Source organism: Canis aureus, chromosome 7 (assembly GCF_053574225.1).
Source record: "Canis aureus isolate CA01 chromosome 7, VMU_Caureus_v.1.0, whole genome shotgun sequence".
Lineage (NCBI taxonomy): Eukaryota > Metazoa > Chordata > Mammalia > Carnivora > Canidae > Canis > Canis aureus.
This window is the reverse complement of record NC_135617.1, coordinates 57,203,616-57,220,846: the sequence shown is the minus strand read 5'-3', so window position 1 is coordinate 57,220,846 and position 17,231 is coordinate 57,203,616. Positions and strand designations below refer to the sequence as shown.

At 42.2% G+C, this 17,231-nt stretch overlaps 1 protein-coding gene across 1 annotated transcript in view; it reads right to left on the bottom strand.

The window, feature by feature from the left end:
* Positions 1–17,231, bottom strand: part of TNFRSF21 (TNF receptor superfamily member 21) — a 69,467-nt gene that overhangs the window by 40,204 nt on the left and 12,032 nt on the right. Inside the window, exons 2-3 of the mRNA XM_077903740.1 lie at positions 9,732–10,383; positions 7,716–8,210 (exon numbers count right to left, since the gene is read on the bottom strand). Of these exons, the coding sequence (XP_077759866.1) occupies positions 7,716–8,210; positions 9,732–10,383 (1,147 nt within the window). The remainder of the gene's footprint in view (positions 1–7,715; positions 8,211–9,731; positions 10,384–17,231) is intronic.

Here is a 17,231-nt window from a genome sequence, read left to right as displayed (position 1 = left end):
ATTATCTAGGAGGCTTTCTGCCATTTGAGACAGCATCACCTACAATAATGGATTAATTAAACCAATAATACCCCATCCCCAGCTTGGAGGAAAAACCACATTTCCAGTAGGCTCTTTTAAGGTGGAAGATTTGCCCCTCAGTAAGTACAGCTGCATGCATTATAAAGGAGACTACTTCTGCTTTTTTCATGGTCATTCTTTCCCTGAGTGAATCAGGAAACAAACCTAGAGATTACCAGAGAAGTTGGAGGTGGTGATGATGAGTCATCTCTACCACCCTCATCACTACTAGTACTGACGGACCACTGGCCATGTGGCCAGCAACATACTGGGCACTGGGTACACTTAGTTAACTCTCACAACAAACCATGTACTATTGAGTCCGATTTTAGACATAAGGAAAATGAGGCACAGAGTAGTTAAATAATTGGACCTTGGGGATCCCCGGGTGGCTCAGCAGTGTAGCGCCTGCCTTCGGCCAGGGATGTGATCCTGGGGGCCTGGGATCAAGTCCCATGTCGGGCTCCCTGCATGGAGCCTGCTTCTCTCTCTGCCTGTGTCTCTGCCTCTCTCTCTGTATCTCATAAATAAATAAAATCTTTAAAAATAATAATAATAATTGGACCTTGACCACATAGCTAGTAAGTGAAACCAGATTCCCGTCTTTGCTCTTAAGTGCATATGATAATACCTTTTTTCTAACCTTATAAACAGAGACCCAGAGAAGTAAAAGGCCTTAACAGGGAATGGCAGGGAATGAACAGGGAATGGTAAATCTAGAATTTGAGAACCCAGCTTTATTGCTGCCATTTCTAGTCTGTGGTGTCGCTTTCTTCCCAAAACCCCCTTAACTCCACTACCCCTGCCACTCTCACCTCTGACCCAACCACAGGACTCCCCATATGCTTCTCTGCCGAAGGCCACCCACCAGACTAAGCCATTTCCATTTTGTTTACAGACAAGCATGGAGGCATTCATGAGTTAGCTGTTTTCTCTCTCTTCACATCACCCAGCTCCCCAGTGTCCATGGGCCAAAGTGTTCCATTTTGAAGAAGCAAATCAAATGGAAGAATATTGGTAATTTTTGGTAGCTGGTTTCTGCATATTTTAAAGCATTGCTGTCACGGAAGCCCCTTTTACCTCTGAATAATAATTCTTGGCATCTATGGCAATTTTGTATAAAGAACCCACGTTAAGATCCGTATTAAATCCCTAGCACCAAATACCATTATAAGTCAAAAGGGAAAAAATCCAACAGTTCAATGGGTTGAAAACAATCCAACCTTGAAAAGGATTAAGTAGATTAATTAGTTCATAGTTGCTCTAGATTAGTGTTATCTAGTAGAACTTTTATGATGAAAATGCTTTATTATCTGTCCTGTCCAATAGGGTAATTACTAGCCACATGTAGCTCTTGAGCATTTGAACTGTGGCACGACAGAGGTCTTGAGTTTTTAATTTTAGTTCATTTTACCTTTAAATTAAATAGCTCAGGTGGCTACCATATGGGCCAGCTGGGCTCCCGACCACCCTTCCTAGGTCCCCATGCTACTGACCTGGCATAGGGACACACAAAAACCCAGGGTTTGCTCTTTAAGAACCTATAAGCAATGTGAGGAAGCAAACTACATACACACAAACAGGTAAACGGTGCCAGACAATAAGAGCTATGGGAATTAAGAAATAGCATCGTAGGGATCCTTGGGTGGCTCAGCGGTTTAGTGCCGCCTTTGGCCTGTGGCGTGATCCTGGAGTCCGAGGATCAAGTCCCGCATTGGGCTCCCTGCATGGAGCCTGCTTCTCCCTCTGCCTGTGTTCTGCCTCTCTCTGTGTGTGTCTCTCATGAATAAATAAATAAAATCTTCTAGAAAGAAAGAAAGAAAGAAAGAAAGAAAGAAAGAAAGAAAGAAAGAAAGAAAGAAAGAAAGAAAGAAAGAAAGAAAGAAAGAAAGGGAAAGGAAGGAAGGAAGGAAGGAAAAGGAAAGGAAACAAAAGAAAAAGAAAAAGAAAGAAAGAAAGAGAAAGAAAAAGAAAGAAAGAAAGAAAGAAAGAAAGAAAGAAAGAAAGAAAGAAAGAAAGAAAGAAAGAAAGAAAGAAAGAAAGAAATAGCATCTTAGAACCTGGTTCTACAGATTGAGTCCTTTACCCTTTGGCCACTGGGTTACAAAACAATCTGCTTGAGAAAGAGCACACCAGCTGCTTCCACTATCACTTTTGCAGTCCATTCAAAGGAGATACCATTGGGGTATCTACCTGGGTAGTGAGTCGGTTAAGCGTCTGCCTTTGGCTCAGGTCACAATTCCAGGGGCCTCAGAACAAGCCTTGCATCAGGCTCCCTGCTCAGCAGGGCATCTGCTTCTCCCTCTTGCTCTGCCCCTCCCTCTGCTTATGCTCTCTCTCTCTGTCAAAAAAACAATATCTTAAAAAAAAAAAAAAAAAAAAGGACATGCTGCTATCCTTATATGTCACGTGCTTGAAGTAGCTAGACCCAAAGGGATCACTGCCCCTGCCAAATGTTTAGTATCTCCTCAAGACATGGGACTAAGGATGGGCTAATCAGGAACTAAGCTCAGTGAAAACAAGATCAATCCAATTCCTTTTCCCCTCATTTAATTTTATTCCTCATTTTTCTGAAGTCTAAGAGAAAAAGGAAATATGATCGGGGAGACATACTGCTCATCGCTGGCCCCTTGTATCACCTTGCAGGGCCCTCCTCTTTAGTGATTTTCCTCTTCTCTGTACAAGCATTTTCAGAGTGACTACTACTCCTCAACCGGCTTTTCAAATTTCCCCTCCAAATCCCTTGGGCAATAGGTTGCCCAGGAAGCCAACTTCACACCTTCTGCAAAGAGTTGAAGAGAAGGGGGGAACAAAGGAAGAAGAGAGAGAGAAGTAGGGAAAGGAGAGAGAGAAGAGGAAAATGGGAAGGAAAGGTAAATAGAAGTGGCCTGTAAAGGAACAGCAAAGAGAGCAGCGTCCGATTGCCTTTCTCAACCATCCGGTTCTTGAGGTGGACTGGACCACAGATCTTGATCTTCTATGGTTACCAGAAAGTGAAGGGCACAACTATTTTGAGATCATCTGAGCCTTATGCATTGCAATGTGTGGCCAGTTGGGTTAAAAAAAAAAAAAAAAAAAAAAAAACCCTGAGTTTCATTATCTCTACTTTTGTGCCTTTTGTGACGAAACAAATAAAAACTATTGTTTCTCATGTAACCTCCCAACTAAATGTGAACCCATACTCTTCTTGACTTTAAATGGAACTTCTTGGACCTACCACTTGCTTCATTGTGTTGGGGTTATACTCCAGAAAGAACGTTTTTAAAAATGACAAAAATATGGCAAATGGAGCCTTAACAAGACTTACATCTTGATGATGGTTGGACCCGGTAATAAACTCCTACATAGACTTTTGTGTATAAAAATTCTAAAGGGACTTCTAAGTCTGTTACTGCAGTAGATATATTATAGGAAACCGCAGTACAGTCCAGACCTACCAGACATAAAATTGTTATGAGTTTAGAAAAGAAGGAAGTATACAAGGTACCCCAGCACCTTCGCTCTTCAATCCTCCTGGTCACGTAGTCCCATCTGACCAGTGTCCCATCTGATGTTTCCAATGTTAGCATTCCATGAAAGTAGGATTGCAGTTTTGTAGAGTTCAAACTTTAAAAGCCCTAAGTCCATGGTAGGTGAAGATGGGTAAGTGGGGCCTAATAAAGAAGAGTCTCTTGTTGGTGACAACGATGGGAGCCAATGGCCCAGCTTTAGAGTGCTAAAGGTCTATAAGGCACTCAGGGCCATGCGTGACCAGGTCTGCCAAAGGTAGGAAGGGTTAAGTGAGGTCCTCCATGACCTCTTACAGAGCATGCCCCAGAGCTAGGTGATTTTATCCCCACTCTCATCCTCATGAACAATTCGGTGTGAAATGGATGAGGATCACAGAAAAGATCTTTTTATACAAGATCATCTGCTGCCCAAGACTCACTATGATCAGATCAAACGGGTATTGTTTCTAGAGGCATCTCCTGATCCCCTGGGATGGTTTTTATTAAACAGAACCTCTCTTTTTAATAGGATTTTACCTGGTTGTACCTTTGAGAATAGCAACTAGGAAAGAGGAGACTTTCCTTAGAAAAAAAACACCTCACATATAAACCTGCAATGCAAAAACCTGGGAGAGAAGGTTAAACTATGGGAAGAGCTCATTGCACCTGAATGAGACTACTGTGATTTAGCTGGAAAAGCATACTGCCCAGGTACTGCTATCATAGGAGGGATGGTTGGGCTTTGTTTGACTTGGCACTTCGATTCCTTTTACGAAACAGGATATGGTTTCAAGGACACAGGCACAGTTTACAAGGTAACGTTGGACACCAGAATGACTCAGGTCATCGTATTAGGCTGCTTTCTGCTGCTGGACCAGCTTTACTTCTACAACTCATGGTGTTCTCAAGAATTCTGACAACTCTGACAACTCTACTGTAAAACAGCTTTTAGAAATAACAGCTGACCGAGATCTAATCCGTTAAGTGCAACCACTAGAGAAAGGGAGTCACTTCTTTAATAAGGTGGGAGGAGAGTTTCAGACGTTTACAAATCCAGCAGGATGTTCTCTGCTAACTTTCTCCTAATTAGATAGATCAGACGAGTGTTCTGACTGGCCACTTACTTAAAAGGGCAATTCAGTGAAATAACTGATCCTAGGCTGATCCTAGATCAGAGGAAAAAGGGATGCTATCGATTGAGGGCTTTAATTGGTCAACTGGCAATACTGGAATATGGACAGTGTATTAAAATATTGTATCCTGGGATGCCTGGGTAGCTCAGCGGTTGGGTATCTGGCTTTGGCTCAGGACGTGATCCCAGGGTCCTGAGATCAAGTCCCACATCAGGCCCCCTGCGAGAAACCTGCTTCTCCCTCTATCTCTCTGCCTCTCTCTCTCTGTGTGTGTCTCTCATGAATAAATAAATAAAATCTTTAAAAAAATAAAATATTGTATCCATGTTAAATTTATTGGGGTTGAAATAACTATGTTTTTTAAAGAGACTGTCTTTATTGTTGGGAAATAAATACTGAAGAATCTAGGCATTAAAGGGTCAGCCATGAAATGATTCAGAAAAAGTATTCTATGTCTGTATTTATGTATACAGATCTTTCTTGACTTATGATGGGGTAACATCCTGATAAACTCATTACGGGTTGAAAATATCATTTAATACAGTAAGTTGTAAACACACTTGATGCATCTAATCCATTATTCTCAGTTACAAAAAAATACACCTCAGGATGCCTGGATAGCTCAATGACTGAGCATCTGCCTTCGGCTCAGGGCATAATCCTGGGCTCCTGGATCCAGACTGGGATCCAGTCCCATCTCAGGCTCCTTGCGTGGAGCCTGCTTCTTCCTCTGCCTGTGTCTCTGCTTCTCTCTCTCTGTATGTGTCATGAATAAATAAATAAAATTAAAAAAAAAATACACCTCATCTACCAAACATCACAGCTTTGCCTAGTCTTAAACTCATGATTAGCCTATATTGGGCAAAATCATCTAACGCAAAGCATTTATTATTTTATAATAAAGTGCTGAATATCTTTTTTCAAAAGATTTTATTTATTTGAGAGAGTGTGTGTGAGGGAGACAGCACAAGAGGAGAGAGGGTCAGAGAGAGAAACAGACTCCTCACTGAGCGGGGAGCTTGATGGGAGGCTCAATCCTGGGACTCTGGGATTATAGGGGGGACTCCTGGGATCGAGCCCCAAATTGGGCTCCATGCTCAGTGGGCCTCTCCCTCTCCCTTTGCCCATCTCACCTCACTCATGCTCTCTCTCTCAAATAAATAAATAAAATATTTTCAAAAACATTATGTTACATATACTATATATACATTATATTATATATACTACATATGCTACATAACATTATATTATATGTAACAAACTAGTGGATGTTATATATGTCTTAATATGAAATCTGTATGTATTTTTATGTAAAAAAGGCAAATAATAAAGCAAAAGGGCAAAAGTTAACAATACTTCAATCTGAGCACAGGTATATATCGGTATTCTTTGTACTATTGCAAATTTTTCCAAAGTCTGAAATTATGTCCAATTCACTAAAAAGGAGGGGAGAATTGAAGCATTCCTTCCCCCGCTGAGTTGCCAGCAAAGAGCTGTTTTATTAAAGTCTATGTAGGCTCTATCACAGGTGGGATGTTGGCCTCAGTCTGATTTTCACCTGGATTGGTCATTCATACAGACTAGCAAAAGGAGCAAGATAAAATTGTTGGTTTTTTTTTTTTAACTTTCTCTAAATTTGATTATAAAAATCTCATATCCTTATTACGGAAAATTTGGGGAAAAGAAAACTAATGAAGAAAAAAAATACATAAATTCCACCATATCCCACCAAATTGGAAGAATTTTTATTTTGGCATATTTCTTTTCAGTCCTTTCCCCAAAGATTTAAGAGAATTAGGATTACAGTGTAAAAACTGCATAGCCTGGTTTGGTTTTGTTGTTTTTCCTTTAACCTAGTATTAACATTTTCCTGTCATGGGTAAAAAGGGAAAAAAAAACTTAAATCTTCAATATCAACACAGTATTCCACTATATGGATATGCCATAATTAACTTATCCATTTTCCTAAAACTGGGCCTTTGATCATTTCCAATTTTTATTTATTACACATAGTGCTGAGTTAAAAGCTTAAGATCTCTGTGCTTAAATCTTTCTTTTTAGTATTTCTGGTTTATACCTTTATGACGGATTCACAAAAATTAAGTTCCCGGGGCAAAGGGTCTAAACATTTTTAAGACTCAATGCAAAAAAGGCCAAATGACTTTTAGAAAGTTAGGTTTATGCCTGTATCTTTAAGGAAAAAGATAACTGAAGGGAATTATCAAAACTTTGGGTTGATATCTCATTGAGGATTTAAAGAAAGGGAATTAACTGCCACAAGCTAAAAACTGCGGTCTTCAGACCAAACTTGGCTATTGGCACAAGTTCTATAAGCTATTTTTTTGTCTTCAAAAAAGGAAAAATGAAATATTCTAGCCTGTATCATCAACACATTCTGATTGCTAGGTAAAAGATGTATGGTCCAGCCTCAGATGATAACCAGTACATTAAGCTTTGGGTTTCTATAATCTAGAAGACCTTCCTAACGTCCTGGGAGAAATGAGATCCCAAAAACACAAGGAGGGGAAAAGCACATGTGAGAAAGTGATGGGAATCGAAAAGCAAGGTTCAGATTCAAAAAGGCAAACTTAATGAAGACAAGTTGGGGTTTTTACCCTCCCATTTTTCAGGAGTCTAGAATTGGAAAAGCAAGGCACCCAACAGTCAGGAGATGTGGAGTCAAGCCCATCCATCTGAATGAACAACCAGCCTGGATCAAGGACACAGCCAAACCTCCCAGGACTCTATCTCCTCACTTGTTAAATGACAGTTAAACAAAGTCCCTAAAGGTCATTCTCAGGTCTCTGGTTTGTCAACAGTCTCTTTTAAATGTGCCAGGGGAGAAAAGGACAGAGTAGTTATGCTCTCCGAATGGATTCTATCAAATGCTGACCACCTCATTTTTCATAACCCAACTAGATCAAATAGCACTTGGTAGATAGGAACTTCTAGAAACTTTGCATTTCCCACTCCTTCAGCCAGCAAGGACTAAGGCAGGGTGGGGATCTGTGAGCAAAGAGAAAAGAAGGCTCACCGTGACCATTGCAATAGTAGATCCACTTCTCCCGGTTCTGGGTTGGGGTCACGGATTTCTTCAGCCCTGCCTTTTCCACAATGGTGCTAGGGTCCTGCCGGGGCCCCTTTTTCAGAGTTCTTGAGCTTTTCCGGATACTGCATACCACTATCACCACAAGCACCAGCAGCAGAAAAAGCACAATCATCCAGGGCAAATGTTCATTGATGTCAAAATGCTTGTGCAAGTTCTGTCTGGGGTGAGTCCGCTTGAGGCCTTTGATGGGTGTGCTGGATTTCTCGCCCCCAGTTGCCTCCATGGACGGCAGCAGCTTCAGGATGTGTCTGTGGTGGGGGCCTTGCTGGTGGTTGACTACCTGGAGGTTTGGGAGGGTCTTGTTCATGCCTTCCTCACCCCTTGCCGAGCTTGTGTTGTCAGGGACTGTCCCTTCCTGGATGCCACTCGGTACCTTTGGTCTAACAGAGGCAGAAGAGTTGGATTCTGTTGAGTTCATGCCTAGAAAAAAGGAGGGGGGAAGAGCTTTTCTATATCTGGGGATCTGTATATTCCTCCGCTTCCTGCTCATCTCCAAGCCAGGCCAGATAATGAAAGAAGAGATGAACTTTGGAGCTTACGGATAAATCATACGGCACATTTTCATAAAGATTCTAACAGCACCTTTATGTGGAAGATAAAAACTAAACTTCACAGCTAAACTTGCATCCTCAGGGCAAAACCAATGGCATCCTTACAGATCCAATGTCCAAGCTTCACAGCAGCTCCCCTATGTTTCACATACAGAGTGGACTCATGTATGTTCAGGGTTCTAGTCAACTCTTAAATGTGCTGATTGTTCACAAAACCAGTTCAAATGTGATCCCTTTATTCTCCTTCTCCCACCTTTTGGCCATTTTAAGATACAATGGTAAAAACTGGGAATATGATAAGATAGGGAAAAGAACTCAAACCCAAATCCAAATTTGACCAGCAAAAGCTTTGGTGAGACTAATCAGTGAATAAAACAAGGCAAGACTTTCTTAGGATCTATATTAAGAGATAAGTTTTGGGCTGGCAGCTGAGTGTACTTCCTTCAGAGAAGTTTCCACAAGCAGTCTTCATTAAGGAGTGTGAGAGCCAGGGATTTCAAGTCCCAAGAGACAGGACCTGGATTACATTAGTCCCTGAGAAAACCTAGACAGGTCACTGGAGCTCTCTGAACCTGTTTCTTCATTTCAAACTGGTGGTTGTAAGGCCCTCCTCATAGAGCTATCATAAAGGTCCAATGTAATTACACGTGAAGACTATGCTAGAAAGCACAACTCCAGTTGGCTATCCTTTCAAGAAAATTAATCAAAAAGGATTTGAAAATAAAGAATAAACTTTGCATTCTTCCTGAGGCTCAAAATCCTGAGGACAACTAGGATACTCGATGGAAGAGCATAAAATTAAAATCATTTGAAAAAATTAAACATCATTTTCCAGATGCAAATGCTAGTTATCTTCAACAAGCTACAAACTTGTTTCCTGAAGCTTCTTTCTTTCTTTCCCCTTTTTCAACCCACCTTGGTTTCAATATTTAATCCTTCCCTTCCAGGCATCATGGTATTTTCTCCCCTTTTCCTTCCTCCCTTCCTTCTGGCTGTGTCTATCCAGGATTGATTCCATGTTGGGAAGCTTTTAATCTGGAAGGAAGCTTGAACATCTAAATCACTCATGTATTTGCCAAGTTTGAAGCCAAGGCCTGAAGAAGTGACTTACATAAGGCCATGTATTGTCCTTATTTCTCTCAGTTCTTTCTTTTTAAGCTTGATGTGACCTAGTTTTTAGATATTTGATCCCCCCTAACAGAAAACCTGAGTCTAAATGTTTCTAATACATCCAAAGAAGACAGATTAACCACAAAATGGAGGCCCCTTCTTCAAGGGGTGACTTTGGAATATACAAAATAAAGAAAGTATCCTTGGTACAAGCCCATTTTTGGTAGTTCCATTGGGCTCAAAGACTTTTTCATATAAATAACTCATGAGGTTAAGTTACCTTTGGGAACATAAGTGGAGGAAGGGACTTCATGGGATTCCATGTGCTCCGGGTGTGAAAAGATGGTTGTACCAGGGGTAGGTGAGGTCGTGCTGGAGAAGGGCGGAAGTGTGCCACAGACATTGTCTGCTTCCTTGGTCCCCGGCTTGATCACCACCAGGTTCTGACTCAGACAGTCTGTGTATGCTTTGCATTTCATCACACTAGAAGGCACATCAGAGAAGGTACCCCGAGCACACTGCTTACACCGCACGTCCTCGGTCTCTGTCCCTTTCTTCCGCACACCCCACCCCACAGGACACACCGTATGGGGGGCGCAGGTACCATTAAACTGGAACATGCCAGGTGGGCAAGCACATTCTCGGTCAGTCAAGGCAGCACAAGGTAATTTCTCAACCATTGGCCATGGGCATGGCTGACTACAGTCATGGCATTTCTCTATGCCATTCTCATGCCTGGTAAAGGTCCCCACAGGGCAACTGCTACAGACACGCAGGCTCGTGTTGGTACAGTGCTCAGACACATAGGTTCCTGCTGGACACTTGTCACAGGTTAGCACCTGGCCGGTGGCACGGTCAACATGGTGGTATTTGCCAATGAGATTTGAGGCCTTCTGTTCTAGCTGAGCTGTGGTGGTGCTAAGGAATCCAAGCTGAAAGAAATAAAAGGGGAGGGAAAACGAACAAAAATCAAGAATGGGTTATACAAGAACAGAGAAGAAAGGATGGAACAATCCCAATATCACCACCACCATCCCCATTAAAGATCTTAACGGTCCTGCATTCTTTTAACCCTGTCAGAGCAACACAGTAGAAAGAGAGAAACAAAGACTATGATTCCATCATGGGGCCTGACCTACTGGCTATGAAGCTTTGGTCTTATTGTATGACCTTTGCTTTAACTTCCTTTTTTTTCTGTCTAGTAAGTGAGGTTGACAATACTGCTCAACTCAATTATAAAGATCAATTGAGAATATGAACATGTAAGTACTTTGTTGTTCAAAACGCTATACATAAAAAACAAAAAAACCCAAAACACTATACAGGGGGACCTGGCTGGATCAGTTGATAGAGCATGCAACCCTTGATCTCAGGGTCATGAGTTCAAGTCCCATGTTGGGCAGAGAGCTTACTTAAAACATTTTCTCAAATTTAAGAAAAAATTTTAAATGTGTATAGAAGTGAAAAATCCTAATGAAAGAAGAAAATAGCTTGCTGAATAGCTGTCTTCCTTCCCATAATCCAAATGTTAGGTTGCCATTTCTTAGCACCAAGACAAAGCAACTGAGGATTGGATGGCATATGTTCAAGCTCCTTCTGCTATAGCACCAGATTACCCATGTGGAGTTATTTTTTCAAAGCCTTTCTCTATGCAAAGCCAAACATTTTTTGGTTTTGGTTTTGTTTTATTTGCAAAACAGAGGCAGGTCCTTGGCATTCTTAATTTGCTTTAAGTAACAGAGTTGATGCTTTTAGAGGTATATTCTGTTCGCTGAGCCTCTAAAGGCCATGGTCACTGGAGCAGGAACCTGCAGACACCTGGAGGTCCCAGCACAAAACCAGGCTCAGCCGGGACTCCACAGAGGTAAATTTAGTTCATAGGACAGAAACTTCACCCAGCTAGACAGGATTTTATACTCTCTTACACTGAAAACTTGGGAGAAAGGAAATTATGTTTGTGGTACTAAATCCTAAGGTCCTTCTGAGAGCTGGGGGGAAATATTTAATAATGAATAGTGAAAGAGTTTTTCTGCATGAATGAAGTTTGAGAGGTCCCACCAAGGAAGCTTCCACTGCCTTCTACAAAATGGAGAAGGGTTAAGTGTCAAGAAAACAGTGGCCGCCCCAAACTATCAGATGCCCATCAGGGCAAGCTCCTTCTAAAATGAGTACCAGGAGCTAAGGGAATAAAACAAGAATGTCTTTAAAAATTGATCATAGTTCCCGACTCATTGGCACCTTGAAGGTTAATCCAAGATTCAGTTCCCCTCCCCTCCCAAAAAAATTTAATGATTTGAATCAAAAGTATCTCCCTTGGGACTCTTGGGTGCCTCAGTGGTTGAGCGTCTGCCTTCAGCCCAGGGTGTGATCCTGGGATCCTGGGATCAAGTCCCACATCGGGCTTCCTGCATGGAGCCTGCTTCTCCCTCTGCCTGCCTCTGTGTGTGTGTGTGTGTGTGTGTGTGTGTGTGTCTCATGAATAAATAAATAAAATCTTAAAAAAAAGAAAAACAAAAGAAACTTTAATAGCATCTTAGACTGAAGAAAAAAAATCTGCTTCATAATGGTAAATTCTGTACTATCTCTCTTGGTCTCTTTCTGGCTTTCTTTCTTTTCTTGGTCCTTCTGTTTGCAAAATCGGCCCAGCCACCCCCTTCTGCCCTGGCAATGTGGCTTAGATTGAGGGCAGAAAGCGGCCACTATCATGTGGAGCACAGGTTCCATTTGGCAAGTACAAGAGGACAAATTTCATCCCAGTCTCCCTGGCGCTAAGGACCCACCCAAGAGGTTGCGACAGTGGCTCTGCTTCTGTATTTCCCCGAGTTCCTTTACATCTAGTTTCTAAATGCAAAAGCCCTTTTAGATGGCCACAGCGTTCTGGAGGTTTGAAAGATGTATAAATAACCTAAATGGCAGGTTATTACATTTGCACAAACAAGATAAAAGCAGAGAAGGTAACAGGAGATCTGGCCAGAGAGCGGTGGTTGGGTACGAACATCATCACCCTGCTGTGCCGTGGGCTCTGAGTCTGGCTCCCCCATCGCTTGCAGGCAGGCTGGGCAGGCAGCCAGGCACACACCCCGACGTGGCTCTGCAGAATGACCACAGGGGGGTGGCGAACAGCCCTGTGTGTGTGTGTGTGTGTGTGTGTGTGTGTGTGTGTGTGCTGGCGTCCAGGGATGGGGTTAGGGCTTGTCTTCCTACAGTTCACTTCTCTCCCTAGGGCACACACTTGTTGGGGATCCATCAGCCCCCTGACTACCCAATTACGATGGGTCCCCCAGTAGCACACAAAACCTGCCTCCAGATCCCACTGCACCCCACACTCTTCCCCACTCATTGAGTAGATTTTTCAGTTCTTGGTTCATTTAGAATAACCGGTGATGTTTCTAACTAAGGCAAAGCTCAGAGCTCTTTAACTCTCTCATTCTAACTAACCCACTTTAGACAATGGGGCTCTAAAAATGGACCTTTCATTACCTCATGTTACAGGAGGCAATTCCAGCTCTTACATACAGAGTTAACAATGATGCCTCTACATCTCACCTGGACTGAGCACTAGGACAAATAGTTATTGAAGACCTATGTTACATACAAGGGACCATGCCACAAGCTGACAACGTCATTTGTGAACTCTATCCCAGCCACATGGAGTATACCTTCTAAGGCAGGACAGACGGAAACAACTAATTAATCAGGAATTACCTAATTAGAATTGAGATTGCTGCTGAGGAGAAACACAGAGTCCTATGAGGGGGAGGTTAGCAGGTGCTTCCCAGCAGAGGGATGTTACAGAAGCATTTAGAGTCACTCTCAAGGACAGAGAAGCAGAATTTAATTCTGGTCAGGGAGAAGGGAATGTGGATTAGGCAGAGGGAACCCCACAGCAAAAATCTGAAGCCGAATGAAGCTCAGCTCGGGAACCAAAAAGTTTACATGGTTCTCCAACCAATGGGAGAATGTAACACAGTGGCCGTAGTTAAATTTGGAGAAGCTCCGCATTTTGATCCTAACCCAAAAATGCAGTGAGAAACCACTCTTTGTTTACACTGGGGGGCTGGAGGGGAAGAGACACAATCACATTTGTGAATAAAAAAGTTAACTGGCAGTGGTTGGGGGGAGAGTTGATGGAAAAACCCACTTAGAAGGTGAAAGTCCTGGGTGACTTTGATTTAGGGGTTGGCCATGGAAGGAGAAGGCAACAAGATTTGAGAGGTCAGAGCAGCTAGAGCTGATGAATGATTACCTATGGAAGGAGAGAGGGGAAAAAAATCAATCACCTTCAAATTGGACTCTGGAGATCACAGGATGGAACAAACAGCTTACTCAAAGCTACCCCTCGAGCCAGGAGGGTGCCCATGTGGGCCCATGGCAGGGTCAGGAGGTAGGGCTCCAAACCTCCCATTTCTGCAGCAGCTCCGATCTACCAATTTTTTAATAGGAGGACCAAGTCTGAATTCATTTGAAGGAAGGATTATGAGGGATTACTCCTAAAACAAGTTTAAGTCTACTTGTCCCTCTTTCTCTGCTCCTCCCCCTACTCTCTTTTTCTTTCTCTCTCAAATAGATAAACAAAAATCTTTTTAAAAGAAAAATATTCCCTACAAAATGTAAAAACAAGTTTAGATGATACCTAAAAGCTAATGTTAGGAAAACACCTGAATCAGGAGACCTGTCATTGAAAACTGCGAGTCAGGGAAGCAGAGCACTTGAGGCTGGTTCCATCAGATCAAAATTTTTAATTCTCTCCTTTGCACAGAGGGAGAAAAACTAAATCAGGGGTTCACCCAAAGTCTCACACTTCAAACACAGCATAAAATTTACCTGGGAAGTTTAAAAAAAAAAAAATCCACATCTGCAGTCCTATCACCTGAAACAACTGTGGGTCTGCAATAGAGCCAGGAATATATTTTGTTTTTAAGCTTTCCAAGTGATTCCAATGCCCTGGCCAAGTTTGGGACCCCCTGAACTGAGGCAAGACCCCTCTGGCTCTAATCTTCCCTGATTCTGAGAATTCCTTTGGAGAACTCCCAGGTCCAATGTCAGAGTCCCTCCCCCTGCCTCCCACAAAACCTGATACTTTTTATTGTCTTACAACAAAAATCAGCCTTCTTATAATAATTCCAACAATGACAAAATAGAGTAAAATGTTGAAGTCCATACTTAAACCCACTCATCCTCAGAGAAACTCACAGGTAATTCTCATGCACATCTTTCCAGACCCTTACCTGAGCTTTCACGCATAATACATACACATGAACTTCGAGTTGACTGTTTCAGTTGCTTTGGGGTGTTTTTGTCTCACACATTGAAAAGGAAGAGGCCATACAAACTGTTCTCTGATTTGCTTTTGTTCATCACTGAAATCATCCCATATCAGAATACAGACTACTTTCTTCCTTATGATGGCCCAAGTGCTCTTCAACAGGATGGATATGCCCCAATGCAGGGATTTCTCCTACTGAGGGCATGTTCCTTATCCATTCTTCTGCATTTCACATTCCTCTCCTTGCTTTTCCACCCCACACATGTTTTTTTTTTTTTTAAGATTTTATTTACTTATTCATGAGAGACACAAAGAGAGAGAGAGAATGGCAGAGACATAAGCAGAGGAGGGAGAAGCAGGCAGAGCTTGATGTGGGACTCCATCCCAGGACCCCATGATCACGACCTGAACCAAAGGCAGATGCTCAACCACTGAGCCACCCAGGTGCCCCTCACCCCACTCCTGTTTTCCTTTTCTGTCCTTCCCACCCCAAATGACAGACACACTCTGTCCACTCATCCTGCTCTCAGTCTCTCACAAATCACTTCCTTCAAGGACAAAAGAAGCCTCTAACTAACACATAACTTGGAAGCTCTCACTCACATACCTTGTCCCTATTCATATGAATCTGCTCTCTTAAGTGTTCTCAGCTTGTGGGAGGACCAAACGTGAATAAGAAAGAATATGTGGGCAAAGATTTAGAAAACAGAAGACGTGTTTCTGTCCAGGCTCTGCCTTAAGATCAGTAGGACCCTGTCTTACTTGCATGTAAAATTAGTATGTTGGGCTAGGTCGTACTGAACTCTAACCTTCAAGCTGTCTGCAATGATAGGTCCACTTCCACCTTTTCCATGAAGGCTTTACAATTACTCTTAGCCACCCAGATTCCAAGCAGATGAGCAAACTCTTCATCACATTTCCTGTTTCTATTCTTCATTTCAGTGCCTAATTACATCTTGCTGGTAATGTTTGTTGATGGTCTCATAGGTGTATATATTTATCTTCCCATAATGATTCTGAGCAGCTCGAGGCCAAGGACAACCATGGAGATTGCATTTCCTTCCTTGCTCAACCACTTCAATAATGAAGACCATGGAAATCATAAACAAAGCGCACTCGGAGCCAGGGGTCAACCAACGAATTTCCACATGCCACTTATTCTTGTATATGTTTTATTGGAATGCAGCCATTTATTTAGGTATCGCCTATAGCAGCTTTCACACTACAAAGGCAGAGCTGGATAGTTGCAAAAGAAACCATATGGCCCACAAACTCAAAATATTTACTACCCGGCCCTTGACAGAAAAAAAAAAAAAAAAAAAAAAAAGCCAGGCAATACCTTCTCTGAGCAGTCCAAAAAAATGTCAAAAATGCAGGGACCAGGAGCCCATTCACTGGAACCCTCAGACCTCCTCTAGAATCTAGCAATTAGTATTGAGTTCTTGACCTCCCTTACTGACACTCATTCCAGCTCACACACCAAATCTGATCCTTTTATCTCCTGCTTAAAACGTTTTTCCTATATGACTACCATAATTTTGTAGTCATACATTTATTGGTGTAGTGTGTCTTCTCGTCTGCACCACAAGCTCCATGAGGGCACAGACAGAGTCTATTTTACTATCCTAGCCCTCAAGGCCAGTATCCGACTCATGACATACCCAACAAGGGTTTGCTGACTGAATGAATGGATTTGCAGACCATAAATAATTAGAAGCAACAAATGAAATGGTGATGGTAGAAGAGGTTGCTGGAGCACAGGTATAAGACCACATGTGAGAAAGCCAAAGGCCTCCTCAATAAGGCCATAATAATTCAAGGGATAAAGCCGTCTGGCACCCTTCAGTGGAAGGGCAAGTAGTGTGCTTCACCTCCAAAGACACTGAGGCCACATCATTTTTTTAATAGAACCATAACTGGCTTCCAAGAATGATGCTCAGCATGGTGCTTATAATTACAAGCAAATGTAAAGAAGAATTTAAAACATCCCCCCTCATTTTATTAAAAAAACAAATGACACCAACTTGATATTTGGAATTGTTAGAAGTATTATGGGGTTATCCTTCAAAAGTCATTTAGGTTCCGTCCTAGTTTAAACTTCAGTTATATGGAAAATTTCATTTATCCAGGACAACAATTTCACTGAAAATAATGGATAAGAGCCAAGTATCAGTGTGCCATCCCAAACTGTACAGGATATAGGGGTGCTGTAAATCCTTATTGAGTAACCAAAAGATCCAAACCCCAGGACAAAGCACAGTTCAGAAGAAGGAAGAAGTAGTTCTCAAGTAACCCGCTATAAAGGCTTCCAAGGCTTCCATGCTCACCTTGGTGGTCAATGTCACACTGGTCCTGTTGCCACTTGTCCTCTAGGGCTTTGGGATGGGACTGAGGACAAGAAGCACCCAGATGTGCTAACACATGTGAGACTGCCGATGCCTATTTATCTTTAACGATTCTCATCCCCTGACCTCATCCTGCAAACAAGTGGGAAAAAAATTCCCTGCAGTTTAC